General features: G+C 35.2%; 1 protein-coding gene across 2 annotated transcripts in view; it reads left to right on the top strand.

Moving 5' to 3' along the window:
* The window catches only part of LRRK2 (leucine rich repeat kinase 2), a 140,942-nt gene that overhangs the window by 27,113 nt on the left and 98,991 nt on the right, over nucleotides 1-14,838 (top strand). For both annotated transcript variants that reach the window (XM_079139253.1, XM_079139252.1), the window contains exons 11-14: nucleotides 725-831; nucleotides 4,587-4,716; nucleotides 6,922-7,046; nucleotides 14,327-14,433. In XM_079139253.1, coding sequence (XP_078995379.1) covers nucleotides 725-831; nucleotides 4,587-4,716; nucleotides 6,922-7,046; nucleotides 14,327-14,433 — 469 coding nt within the window. The remainder of the gene's footprint in view (nucleotides 1-724; nucleotides 832-4,586; nucleotides 4,717-6,921; nucleotides 7,047-14,326; nucleotides 14,434-14,838) is intronic.

The following is a 14,838-nucleotide window of genomic DNA, read 5'->3' on the forward strand; positions in this document are numbered from 1 at the left end:
GCTCAACAGGAGGCCATGCAAACCTCACCAGCACTTGTGCTCTTTGGCAGCTGCTTAAGCTCTGCTCTTTGCTCCGGGTTTCCGTTGTGTTTTTAAATAGATAAGACTTTGGAAACCTCCTTGTATAAAAATCCACTGCCAATAAGAATGACATGACAATGACACAGATGCTATTTAATCAAACATTTCCATTCTGAAACCAGCATGCAAATAGTTGAACAGTCTTGATTAAGGAAGATTCAAGATTCAGTTTGTAAATTTTAGTTCCTAGCACACTTATTCTTCAATATTCATAGGAAAACTTTAAAATAAATATGTTATTAAGAGAAATAGATTTATGTTCCACACTTCTAAAGTCTGCTCTGCTTCTTTACAATTTTTAAATATTCCTTTCTTGTTTGCAATGTCGTCTTTTCTCCACTTTAACTTTTTCCTCCTATCACCTCTTTATGTATCAGATTTGTTTTCTCTCTACTGCTTATCAGCTTTTGTTTTATTTTATTTATTTTTTAATGTGTTCTTTGCTTATCAGCTTTTGAAGAAACACAAATATTAATTTATTAACATTTAACAAACTATTTAACTATAATTCGTTCTTGTAAGGGGAGATGGTATAAGATATTGTTTTGTGCCCAGTTTACTTGTAGTTAGAGTTGTTAGATGATAGAATTTGAGCTCATTATTCAAAAGATTACCAATGATGTTGTGGTTGAATTTTTGCAAGGTTCCCAGCTCATAGGGAAGTGATGTTGTCCATGCTGATGCATTCTTCATCAAAAGAAGTTTTCCAGGCATCTGCAAATGCATTGTCAACTCTCTTGGAACAAAATGGTAAGAGGTGTACCATATTGTGTAATAGATGAAAATACATTTTATGGTGTGTTTTATTATAAAAGCTATACATTATGAAAAATTCAAATATGTTAATACACATATAGCTGATGTTTGGATATATTGATATGTGAGTAAAGGATAAAGAATAAAAGAAACATTTTAATGTATGTTTTTCTGGACCTTTATGTAGATACTCACCCACGACTTACACAATATATTTTATACTTTTTGCAGCAATTGAATCATGTTATACTCTTTTATAACCATATTTTATGTTTTTCTTTTTCATGGTGATAAATCTATATTCTCATTATCATTTTAATAGCTGTAGAGTTTTCCAATCTATGCCTATAGTCTATTTAAGAACCTATCTCTTATTAATAGACTCTGTTGTTTTGAATGGGAATTTTTGGAATGTATTAAAAGCACCAAAGAATTGCTTTTTCCCTTCCATTTTCCTTTATGTAGTAGTTCAGTTATTTTCTTAAGAATTAAGTTTATAGAGATGTGATAGTGTGGACAGATATTCACCATTTTAGAATCTGGTAAAATTGTCCAGTATAAAATGTTTATGCTGCAGTTTTTCTTGAAAATGGTCCTTTACATGTAATTCTTGAAAGTGTTATAGCTTTCCATGATTAAGGAGAGAAAAATGGCTCCTGTACCCTGGAAAGACTCTTTAGGTTGAAGATAATAACTCAGGCAGCTCAGATTCCTGCCCCCATAAACAGGAAATACTGCCAGAAAACCTTGGGAGAAAACTCGTCATAAAGGCTTTGGGACTTGGCAGCTCTTGCAAGATATTTTTAGAGGGAGAAAAAAAAAAAAATGGAACAAAACACTGAAAGATTAATCTGAGTCACAGAGCAGCGTAAGCACCAGCTTTTAGTAGAGAGCCTGGGTAGAGTGAAAGAAATCAAGAAACTACCTCATGCGTGTTTCTTTATACTGTTATTTAGGTCAAGCCAAGAGGAAAATCATCTCTTCTTCTTTTTCCTTCTTTCTCACCCCATCTCTCTGATGGTGTTTTAATAAAAGGCTTGCAGTGGCAAGGGCTCTGGGAGACAGACAGGCTTGCTGGCGGGGTGATGAATCAGTAGGAGTGTCGGAGAGGAAATTGCAGTTCTCGAATCTCCCGTATTCTTTTGTGCAGTTAGAGAGGCTTGGGTAGGGATTTCACTCCGGAAAATGAGGAGAGGACTTGGCTGCTTCTGTGTGCTTCTCCTTAGAGAGGAAGCAGGTTTTATACATGTAAGCACTGTCTCATCAGTGCTGTAATTCTTAACCACTTGGGGAACTCTTTTACTATGTAAACAAAGCAGCTGCGATTTTGTGAGATTTGGACTGGTTTCTTAATATGATGTCTGAGGATTAGTGAGTTTCCATCAACCTTGATGTGTTGGTTCAGAATCAGTTCTCTGCTCTTTCTGGTTCCTTCCTTTTTCATTCTTGGCCATGAGCCATGTAAAAGCTGTCCTCTTCTACTTTTGTATTGACTTGGTGTTCTGCTTTAGTAGAGCATTAAGAACTTGAACAGCTTGTTCACCAACTTCCTCAGGCAACCTCTCATGGAAAGACACTTGGGAATATTGGGAGTGTAAGACTGGACATGGTTTCATAGAAAAATGACTGAAATGTCAGTCAGAAGAACTGGCCCTTTCAAGGTCAAGACTCCAACATCTTGTGTGGCATTTTCCATATTCAATTAATTGTTACTTTTTATTGTACTCTTTCTGTGTGCTAGACAATCCATCAGGGACTTGGGACATACCATTCCACAGAAATCCTAATGGAGTTTAAGCTCTATGGAGAAGATATATAATAAGACTAACTAAAATGCAGGATGTGAGGCAGCTAAGAAAAATATGCAGCAAGGAAGATTTGACATGTTAGGAGTCAGAGGAGATGGAATTGTGCCTGGATAGCCCATGAAGAAGGAGACTGTTGAATCAAGACTTGCAGGAAGCTGCATATTGTTTTCTGTTTTGTTTCCCTTTTGAAGCAGATAATTTCCTGCTTAAATAGAGTGGATGAGTTCAAGTAGTATTCTGTAGGTGGCTGATAAATGATGTAACATGTGTAAATGTCCTATAAACGTTAAAGCGACTTTACAGTGAAGTTTCTTCTCTTGGGACACATGTTGGGTACTGTCTATGACAGTGGTTCTTAAAGTGTGGTTCATGGAGTGGCAGCATAGCCCAGGAACTTGTTTAACAATGTGAGTTCTAAGGCCCTATACAGACCTACTGAAGCATAAACTTGAGTTGGTAAACAGCAGTCTGTTATTCAACTGCCCTTCCAGAGGATTCAGATGCATACTGATATTTATGAACCACTACTCCTTGCTTAGAATCTAGGCACTTTGGAAGGGTTTATGGCGACATCTGAAGTGATCAAGCAAAGTAATCCAGTCTTTACCATATTTTAATGTGTGATTTTTCTGGATATTTTCAGAAGGTCTGAGCTTTTAGGTTTTGACAATATTTTATAATGTACATATTATTTCAATTTCTGTTGTTTTGTCATATCTTTTCTTTTCATGATTGATAACACTTTTAAAACAAAACCCAAAACTTTGTTTCCTTTTTTTTTTTTTTTTTTTTTGCCAATTCCAAAGTGTTAAATTACAGTGTTTAATGTTGGAATTGACATTTAAATGGAGGCTTCAAGATAATTGATACTTACATGAAAACTTCAAGGCAATGGATTTGTATTTAGTGAAGGAAGTTTATTTCAAAGAGGAAAATTATTATATAATATATTGTGCTATATTAGGTATTACTGCTGGAATGTATTCTCTACTGATCGTACATGTACAATCAGTTGTCAAGCAGATCTGTGTATTTCCTAAGCTTTGGTACTGCTTTGTGAAAATAAATGTAATTATTTATGCTTCATATGCTTTCTATCCCTTTGCATGGATGCATGCATAGAAATGACACATTTATGTAGTCCCCTGGGGTAATAGACAAAATAGCTCAAGGAAACCTAGCCTGATTCCACCCCTTGGCTCCCTGCCCCTCCTCCCACCAAGAACTGAGGGGATGGTTATGTCTCCTCACATCCGTGACCTATTTCCAGCTCACTATGTCTAGCGTAGTGGGTGAGTGTAAGTATGGCTATTTTCTAAAGTTATTTTCAGTATTAGAATGAAATTTGCTTTTCTTATTTTGGAGAGTCTCTTATTTAAGCACTTTTTTCTGCAAAAGCACTCCTTTGACATAGACTGGAAGTGGTGATTACATTGGAATAAGTCTACTCTGTGAATAAAAATTTTAAAATCAAAACCTTAAAACCAGCATGGTGGCACATGTCTATAATCTCAGTGAGCCAGTAAGCTGAGGCAGGAGAATCTCAAGTTCAAGTGTAGCCTTAGCAACTTAGGCCCTGTCTCAAAATAAAAAATAAAAAGTGCTGGGAATATACCTTAGTGGTGGAGCACCCTGAGTTCAATCTCCAGTACAAAACAAAACAAAACAAAACAAAAAACAAACAAAAAAAGAAAAAATTTCGCTTTAACAAATAATTAATAAATGTGTTATAAAGGAGAATGAATGGGAAATAGACATTAAGGACTTTTACGTTATGAATGAAATATCAGTTATATATGCTTTCATATTTGCTTTTCTAGGAATTTGACTGTCTTAATATTACATACCTTATTATACATAAAATATGTAATATACATACCTTATTATAAATTTATGAAAATGTGCTTTCATTTCTCTCAGTAACCTTCAATTATCTTGTAGTTAATTTTAGAAAAATTCTATTGTCAAAAGGAATATACTTGAATGTTTTGGAGTTAATGCAGAGGCATATACATTCTCCAGAAGTGGCTGAAAGTGGCTGTAAAATGCTAAATCATCTTTTTGAAGGAAGGTAAGATAGATTTATGAAATTAAGAAGAACATATAGGTAGAATGTTATTATTTCAAACATCTCCCTAAGAATGAAAGGAAAAGCATAAGACACTGTAAACAAACCTTTTGCAATATCACATCACTAATATTAGATACTTCTTTGAATATTGAAAGGAATGGCAGAGATTATGGAAATGTGCTGTTTTGTTTTTGTGCTTCATACTTGGTGTTGACTATGCTTTGAAAGATGGTAATTTTGCAACACAACTTAAAACAGTGTTTCAAATTATTACATAAAAGATGCAAAAGAAAAAATCAGGGTGCAACTTCTAATTTATTGCATTTTCATCCTTCATTTGAATGAACTTTTCTTGTCTTCCTGCTTTCATTCTGTAGCGATGGAAGCTTTTTAGTCACACCTAGATCAAGTTCAGTAACGTTAAAACTGTGTCTGATTAGTGGTACAGCAGAGAGAAGATCTTTCTCTCTGGGATGGCTGATGTGTGTGGGGGGGAACTGTTGTCTTTAAAGAATAAATGGTTTAAAACACTGAATCTGGATTACATGCAGAGATGCCCACTGCAGGAGATGCTGAGGGTCTTTTTTCATTTTATTATGCTAAAATGTATGAGATAATTTTGGTATTGTCTGAGTAAATGTCAAATGAAAAAAATCTGTATTGGAAACTGTCATATGTAAAATAAATAAATGACACAGATATTGCAGTAAAAACTGATTTGCTTGTCTTAGCCACTAATTTGAACCAACTATTTGATTGCTAAACTTCGGGTTCCTCATCGTTAAAAGGGATCATAATAACAATCTTGTAAGTTGTTTATAATGTAAGGATTAGGTAAGTTGACTTGATAAAGGGATTAAAATAATGCTTTGTGCATTTCAAGCACTCAGTAAGTCATAAGTATTATGACTACTATAATTAAATATGAATAAATGAAGTGCATACAGCTTAATGAAGTGCATACAGCTTGATAAACTGCATGTAAGAACATACATAGACTTATAATAAATGAAGTTATATTGTTTTTAACCCAAGTTCAGCTATTCTACTTATTTGTGCAAATCATATTTCATTATTTAAATGTGGCTTTTAAACACTCAAATTAAAATCTTATTGTAAATGTTGATTTTTATGGTGCTAGAACTGTACAAACCTTCATAAATGGGGCAAAAAGTTTTATAAAATAGTCACACCTCATGGTTTAGGATTATGTGGGCTCTGAGCAAGCCAATCCATATTTCGGTTTTTTCACATGGAAATGTGTACAGTTCCAGTCTTGGAGATTTTGAAGTTAACTATGACAATGTGGTGCCTCCCAAAACACTGTTTAACTGGGGAGATTGATATACAAGGGGAGGAATACATTACAGTGTGTTACGACTGCAAAGGCAGAGGTGTATAAGACAGTGGTAAGAGAGGGGGAACCCAGCTGGCATTACCAAAGGAGAGAAAGCTCCAAGGAAGGGGTGCTTTCTAAATGAGACTTCAAGGTGAAAGAGAGGAAATACATCTCAGTGACTGTGGAATCATGCAAAGTAAGGACATGGTTTGATACTCATTAGTTTCAGTTAACCTGGTATGTGCAAAGCAGAGTGCCTTATGAAAGTTCTGAGTACCTATTGAGATCTAATCAAGTGGCATTTGCTCCTTGGTAAAGAAGAAATAGTGTAACTAATTTAGTGAAGGAATAGTGTAAATACTTTAGTGAAACCAAGACTCTAATACAAACTAAAACTAATTAAGAATACCATATAAGAAGGCCAGTGCTGTTAATATGAAAGAAGCAACTTGGTATGATGGGAAAAGCTCTCAGTGTCAGACCAGACCAGGTACTGACTTGACTCTGTCACTTTGTAATCTCCAACCACCTAAGTTCTTGATCTGGAAAATAGGGGTAATAACACCTCCATTTCAGGGTTGATTACAGTGACTCATATGTAGATCAGAAGAAAAGTGTTAGTTTTACAAAACTTAATTAAAAAATCCCTGGGTTACTGTGAATTCTGCTTCTTGAGGACAGTTTTTAATTGAACACTCGTTCAATTGAATTATGTATGCTCATACCACTGAATTCAAATGCATCTTTCAGATAGTCTTTCCTGGTAAAATATATTGATTCTGTTTTTCTGCATGTGTTTCGATTTGGTGTTTGTATAATTGAATCAGATTGTACTTTTAGTAAACATGTCAATTTTATGTCTCCAGTAACACGTCCCTGGATACAATGGCAGCAGTGGTTCCCAAAATAATAACAGTTATGCAAAGTCATGAGACATCATTATCAGTGCAGCTGGAGGCACTTCGAGCTATTTTACATTTTATAGTGCCAGGTAAGTTACAAAACTGATTGTTGGAAGAGACATCGGTTTAAATGGGGTTTTGACTTTTCATGAAATACCAATCTAGGCAAAAGTTAAAGGATGATTTTCTGTCAACCCAAAATAAAAACAGGATAATGATAATGTAGAATAGTCGATTTGATTAGTTTATAAGAAAACCTCTTTATAATTCACTGTTGTTGATGCTTTTTTGTTTGTTTGTTTTGCTTTTCTGTAGTGCTGTGGATTGAACCCAGGACCTTGCACATGCTTGGCAAATGCTCTACTACTGAGGCAAATGCCTCAGAAAAATGTGGAGCTTTCTATCTCTAAGGGGCGGGGGTGTATGTTCATTTCTGATAGTTCTTTTCTATTTCTTTTTTTTTTTTTTTTTTTGGGTGTGGTTATGTGAGCTATTTATTTATTTATTTTTTATAATTTTTTTTTATTGTAAACAAATGGGATACATGTTGTTTCTCTGTTTGTACATGGCACAAAGGCATACCATTTGTGTAATCATAAATCCACACAGAGTAATGTTGTTTGATTCATTCTGTTATTTTCTCCCTTCCCCCCACCCCTCCCACCCCTCTTTACCCTCTATACAGTCCTTCCTTCCTCCATACTTGCCCCCCTCCCTAACCCTAACTCTAACCCTAACACTAACCCTTCCCTCGCCCCCATTATGTGTCATCCTCCACTTATTAGCGATATCATTCGTCCCTTGGCTCCTTGAGACTGGCTTATCTCACTCAGCATGATACTCTCCAATTTCATCCATTTGCCTGCAAATGCCACAATCTTATCATTCTTTATGGCTGAGTAATATTCCATTGTATATATATACCACAGTTTCTCTATCCACTCATCAATTGAAGGGCATCTAGGTTGGTTCCACAGTCTGGCTATTGTGAATTGAGCAGCTATGAACATTGATGTGGCTGTGTCTCTGTAGTATGCTGATTTTAACTCCTTTGGGTATAGGCCAAGGAGTGGGATAGCTGGGTCAAATGGAGGGTCCATTCCGAGTTTTCTAAGGAATCTCCACACTGCTTTCCAGAGTGGCTGCACTAATTTGCAGCCCCACCAGCAATGTAAGAGTGTACCTTTCTCCCCACATCCTCGCCAACACCTGTTGTTGCTCGTATTCTTGATAATCGCCATTCTAATTGGGGTGAGATGGAATCTTAGGGTAGTTTTGATTTGCATTTCTCTTATTACTAGAGATGTTGAACATTTTTCCATATGTTTGTTGATTGCCTGTAGATCTTCTTCTGTGAAGTATCTATTCATTTCCTTAGCCCATTTGTTGATTGGGTTATTTGTATTCTTCGTGTAGAGTTTTTTGAGTTCTTTATAGATTCTGGAGATTAGTGCTCTATCTGAAGTATGATTGGCAAAGATATTCTCCCACTCTGTAGGCTCTTTCTTCGCATTGCTGATAGTTTCCTTTGCTGAGAGAAAGCTTTTTAGTTCAGAATGTACATAATTAAAATGATCAGAGAAGCAAATGATGAGATGAAAGAGCAAATGCAAGCATTGAATGATCGCACCAATCGACAGTTAAAAGAGCAAATACAGGAAGCAAAATATCATTTCAATAAAGAGTTAGAGATATTGAAAAAAAACCAAACAGAAATCCTTGACATGAAAGAAACAATAAACCAAATTAAGAACTCCATAGAAAGCATATCCAATAGGATAGAACACCTGGAAGACAGAACCTCAGACATTGAAGACAAAATATTTAACCTTGAAAACAAAGTTGAACAAACAGAGAAGATGGTAAGAAATCATAAACAGAATCTACAAGAACTATGGGATATCATGAAAAGGCCAAATTTAAGAATTATTGGGATTGAGGAAGGCCTAGAGAAACAAGCCAAAGGAATGAACAATTTATTCAATGAAATAATATCAGAAAATTTCCCAAATCTGAAGAATGAAATGGAAAATCAAGTTCAAGAGGCTTATAGGACTCCAAATACACAAAATTACAACAGACTCACACCAAGGCACATTATAATGAAAATACCTAACATACAAAATAAAGACAGAATTTTAAAAGCTGTGAGAGAAAAGAACCAAATTACATTCAGGGGGAAACCAATACGGATATCAGCAGACTTTTCAATCCAGACCCTAAAAGCTAGAAGGGCCTGGAACAACATTTTTCAAGCCCTGAAAGAAAATGGATGCCAACCAAGAATCTTATACCCAGCAAAACTTACCTTCAAATTTCATGATGAAATAAAATCCTTCCATGATAAACAAAAGCTAAAAGAATTTACAAAAAGAAAGCCAGCATTACAAAACATTCTCAGCAAAATATTCCATGAGGAAGAGATGAAAACCAAAGCAGCAAATCAGCAAAGGGAGGAATTATCCTAAAGGAATTGTCAAATAAAGGAGGAAACAAGTTGTGTCAAAGAAATAAATAAATAAAATTTAAAAAATGAACCAAATGACCGGGAAACCAAATCATATCTCTATAATAACCCTGAATGTTAATGGCCTGAATTCATCAATCAAAAGACATAGACTGGCAGATTGGATTAAAAAGAAAGATCCAACAATATGTTGCCTGCAAGAGACTCACCTCATAGAAAAAGATACCCATAGACTAAAGGTGAAAGGATGGGGAAAAACATACCATGCACATGGACTCAGCAAAAAAGCTGGAGTATCCATCCTCATTTCCGATAGTGTGGACTTCAAGCCAAAGTTAGTCAGAAGGGATAAAGAAGGTCATTTCATACTGCTTAAGGGAAGCATGAATCAGCAAGATATAACAATCATAAACATCTATGCCCCAAACAGTGGCTCATCCATGTATGTCAAACAAATCCTTCTCAATTTCAGAAACCAAATAGACCATAACACAATAATACTAGGTGATTTTAACACGCCTCTCTCACCACTGGACAGATCTTCCAGACAAAAATTGAACAAAGAAACCATAGATCTCAATAACACAATCAATAATTTAGACTTAACGGACATTTATAGAATATACCATCCAACCAAGAGCGAATACACTTTCTTCTCAAGCAGCACATGGATCCTTCTCTAAAATAGACCATATATTATGCCACAAAGCTACTGTTAGCCAATACAAGAAGATAGAGATAATACCTTGTACTCTATCAGATCATAATGGATTGAAGTTAGAAATAAATGAAAGAGTAAAACACAGAAACTATTCCAACATCTGGAGATTAAACAATATGCTATTATATGATGAATGGATAACAGAAGATATTAGGAAGGAAATTAAAAAATTCTTAGAGGTAAATGAGAGCAAAGAAACATCATATCAAAATCTCTGGGACACTATGAAAGCAGTACTTAGAGGGAAATTTATTTCATGGAGCGCATTTAATAAAAGAAGTAAAACTCAACAAATAAACGACCTAAAGCTACAGCTCAAAGCCCTAGAAAAAGAAGAACAGACCAACACCAAAAGTAGTAGAAGACAGGAAATAGTTAAACTCAGAGCTGAAATCAATGAAATTGAAACAAAAGAAACAATACAAAAAATTGACAAAATAAATAGTTGGTTCTTCGAAAAAATAAACAAAATTGATAAACCCTTAGCCACACTAACAAAGAGAAGACGAGAGAAAACCCAAATCACTAAAATTCGGAATGAACAAGGAAATATCACAACAGACAGGACTGAAATACAAAACATAATTAGAAGCTATTTTGAAAATCTATACTCCAACAAAATAGAAAATTTCGAAGACATCAACAGGTTTCTAGAGACATATGAATTGCCTAAACTGAACGAGGAGGACATACACAATTTAAATAGACCAATTTCAAGTACTGAAATAGAAGAAGTCATCAAAAGCCTTCCAACAAAGAAAAGTCCGGGACCAGATGAGTTCTCAGCCGAGTTCTACAAAACCTTTAAAGAAGAGCTCATTCCAATACTTCTCAAAGTATTCCATAAAATAGAAGAGGAGGGAACCCTCCCAAACTCATTCTATGAAGCCAATATCACACTGATACCTAAACCAGACAGAGACTCTATTTCTCTTGCCATCATCCAAGTTCAAGCTTGGGCCTCTTTTAAAACTTTTTCTGAACTAATAGTAGCTAACTTTCATACCTCCCCTTTTGCTTTATTTTAGTCCTTCTTTTCCTTGGTGTTTGAATGAATTTTTCTGCAATGTGCCCTTGTGACTTTTACTCATTAACCTCAATGGTTTCTACCCTCTGTCCCCTTTTATCTCCTACTGACATCTGTTCTTACCTTATTTGTCCTGCCAAGCCCACTGAAATTACTATCTCCTGCATTCTTTCAGCATATATTTATTAAGTGCCTTTTATGTTCTGAAAACCGTGATGCTGTTTTGGTTCAAAAGATGAATGACAGAAAAGCATGCTGTGGTATTATAGGAGCTCAGCAATAGATGGGACATGTAAATAGTTAATTGCAAGACAGTGTGAGAGTGGCTATCACAGATAAATGTGTAAAAGATTATAAGACTATTGATGGAGGCACATATAATTTATTTTAAAAAGTAGGCTAGAGATTTTGATATTCAAAACTGAAGGGTAATTATGATAATTAAAATTGAGGGCTAGCCTGGTAGAAAGGATGAGAAGACTTTTCAAGCAAGAGAAAGTTCACATGGTGTGGGAGGAGTGAGGAGAAGGAAGAGAGGAGTGCTTGGGTATCAGTGTGGAAAAACAGAAGGAGGCCAGAAATGAAGGATGTTGCATACAAGGCTGAGAAATTTGTGCTTTTTTATGAAAGTTCAAATGTATTAAAGGTGCTTAAAAATTGCAACGTTGTTGTCATGTTTGCAATTTTTAGCAATAGCACTATGGTGTAGAGGATGATTAGCAGGGAGAGAGACTAAGTAGGGGATTTGGGTTGGAGGTTGTTGCTAGTCAAGTGGATGAAGAGGGCAGTGGAAAGACAGGATGGATTTAAAACATGGTTGGTGATTTATTTGACATGATGTTGTGACTACTAAATAGGAAATGAATCTGATAAATTTATTTATTTAGGAAAGAGAGAGTTCAGGGACATGAAAACTGTATTAAAATGTACTCATTTACCACTAATGACAATAATTATACCTAACAATATAGAGGACTTAAAAAATCAGGCATTATTTGAAGTCTCTCTCTCTCTCTCTCTCTCTCTCTGAGAGAGAGAGAGAGACTGAGAGAGAGCATATATATATATGCTCCTTAATTCTCATGGCAACCCACAAAACAGATGAGTTATTTTTGTCATCATTTTCTCCTCCTCCATAGAGGTATAGATATTTTTAAGGTCACACTATATATAATGGAGCCTGATTTCAATTTACGGAGCCTGACTCCAGAGTCGTCTGCATTGAGTTTGCGTTTGTGTAACCACGGCTGTTGAACAACTGCTGTATCTGAGGCACTGTGTTTGGAACCCTTTAGTCTGAAAGTGATGAAGTTGTGGATCCTGCCCTCATTTATTGAGCTTACAGTTCACACAACTCAAAGTACTGTTATATGGAAAGAAAACTATATCCTGAATATTAGGACCTCAAGGGACAGAACGAAGACCAGAGATGAAAGTTATGGGAATGTTCATTTGGTCATAATATTGGAAAGATGTTTGATATGTGGCAGGAGTTTTTACAATTTACCAGACCTGTTTTTAGTATTCACACCTGCTCCTGAGTATGGCAGCCTCAGAAATTAACATCATCTCTGTCACTGAAAATGAGTTTAAGGGACTTTCCTCTTTCATGGAGCTGTAGTGAATGTCAGACCCTGTTGCAATAAATTTTAAATGAAGAATCAGAGTTCCAGGAGGGTGGGTACCCTGCCTACCTTTTTCACTGTGGTATTCTCAGCATGTAGCAAAATCCCAGGCATGTAGTGGTCACTCAACTATTTATTAGGTGAAAGAAAAACTATATGCAGTCATTTATAATTTGTACTTAAAAATTAATAAAATTGAACAATTATGGTTAATTCTTTATTAATAATTATATTCAGGCTTGAGAAAATATTCTTTTTTTTTACTAATATAGTATATAACAGTTTTTTGGCTGTTTTTCAATAGTTTTGAAATAGTTTAGCTACATTGTAGCTTAATAAGATGTATGTTTTCTTTAAATAACTTTCATTGTGCAATCTTTAGAAGACTTCTAATTAAATGGCATGCTCTGTACAATCATAATCCTGACACTCAAATCTTTTTTCCACTATTACTCAGCTGTTTTTATTGTATGCTCCTTTCCATATCTCACCTTTTTATATTGTCTGAATAACACTGAGATGTTCTCAAGTTCCCCATCATTGCATGAAAATTTTCTAAAATCTTTTATTTTATTTATTTATTTATTTTTTACAGACTGCATTTTGATTCTTTGTACACAAATGGGGTACATCATTTCATTCCTATGGTTGTACTTCATACATTTGTGTAATCATACATGTACATAGGGTAATGATGCCTGTCTCATTCCATGATTTTTTATACCTCCTCATTTCCTTCTACATAATCTAAAGTTCCTCCATTCTTCTCTCACTCCCCACCCTCTCACCCCCATTATATATCATCATCCACTTATCAGGGAAAACATTTGACCTTTGGTTTTTTGGGGATTGGCTTATTTTACTTAGCATGGTATTCTCCAACTCCAACCATTTACCTGCAAATACCATAATATTCTTCTTCTTTATGGCTGAATAATATTCCATTGTGTATATATACCACAGTTTCTTTATCCATTCCTCTGTTGAAGGGCATCTAGTTTGGTTCCACAATCTAGTTATTGTGGATTGAGCTGCTATAAACATTGATGTGGCTGCATTACTGTAGTATGCTGATTTGAAGTCCTTTGGGTATAAACCGAGGAGTGAGATAACTGGGTCAAAAGGTTCGTCCATTCTAAGTTTTCTGAGGTTTCTCCATACTGCTTTTCAGAGTGGCTGCACCAATCTGCAACTCCACCAGGAATGTAAGAGTGTGCCTTTTCCCCCACATCCACGCCATCTTAACAGTCTACTCCTGCAAAAAGGAAATTGTTTACTATATAAAATTCCTCCACCATAAGTAACTTACTGTTATTTTAATTTTTATAAACATCCATATTATTGTATTTATTTTATATCCAATGATGAACTATTTTTAGAGATTCCTGAAAGCTCAGTGTTAGTTCTTTCATAAGGAATTATTTACTAGAAAAAAGCACAGCATAGGTATTGTTGGGTAAATTATGATAATTTTTAATAATCGGTGATTTGTTCAGTGTATGTATATATTTCTTTGTTCTTGCATTTAGGCATGTCAGAAGAATCCAGTGATGAATCTCAGCATAAGCTAAATATGGTTAAAAAACAGTGTTTCAAGAATGATATTCACAAACTGGTCCTAGCAGCTTTGAACAGGGTATGTTGAATGTAGATTTTCTGTCTTTATACTTTTAACTAGAATGCTAAATTTGGGAAACTAGAGGACTGTGTCAAAGTTTTCCACTCTCTGTTTATCATGATAGTAGCAAGTCATATGGTTAGTATGTAAGGTGATAATAAGGATGTGGGGGGGATGACAGATGAACACTAAGTACAGTCCAACTAAGATACATGCATTGTCAACTATGGACTTGACAAACTTCTTTTGATTGCTGGTAACAATTTGCTCAATCAGAAAGACAACCAAAGACTTCAATGTGCAGATAAATTTCATGAGTGATGCTGAGAATGAGTGATGAGAATCATGGCTGCTGATCTTGTTCTTTTCTCTCTGGCTGTTCACCTTTCTTTTATGGTCTTATGGTAAAAAGTTCAGCCTACA

The sequence above is a fragment of the Sciurus vulgaris genome, assembly GCF_902686455.1.
Source record: "Sciurus vulgaris genome assembly, chromosome: 5".
In the NCBI taxonomy this organism is placed as follows: Eukaryota; Metazoa; Chordata; class Mammalia; order Rodentia; family Sciuridae; genus Sciurus; species Sciurus vulgaris.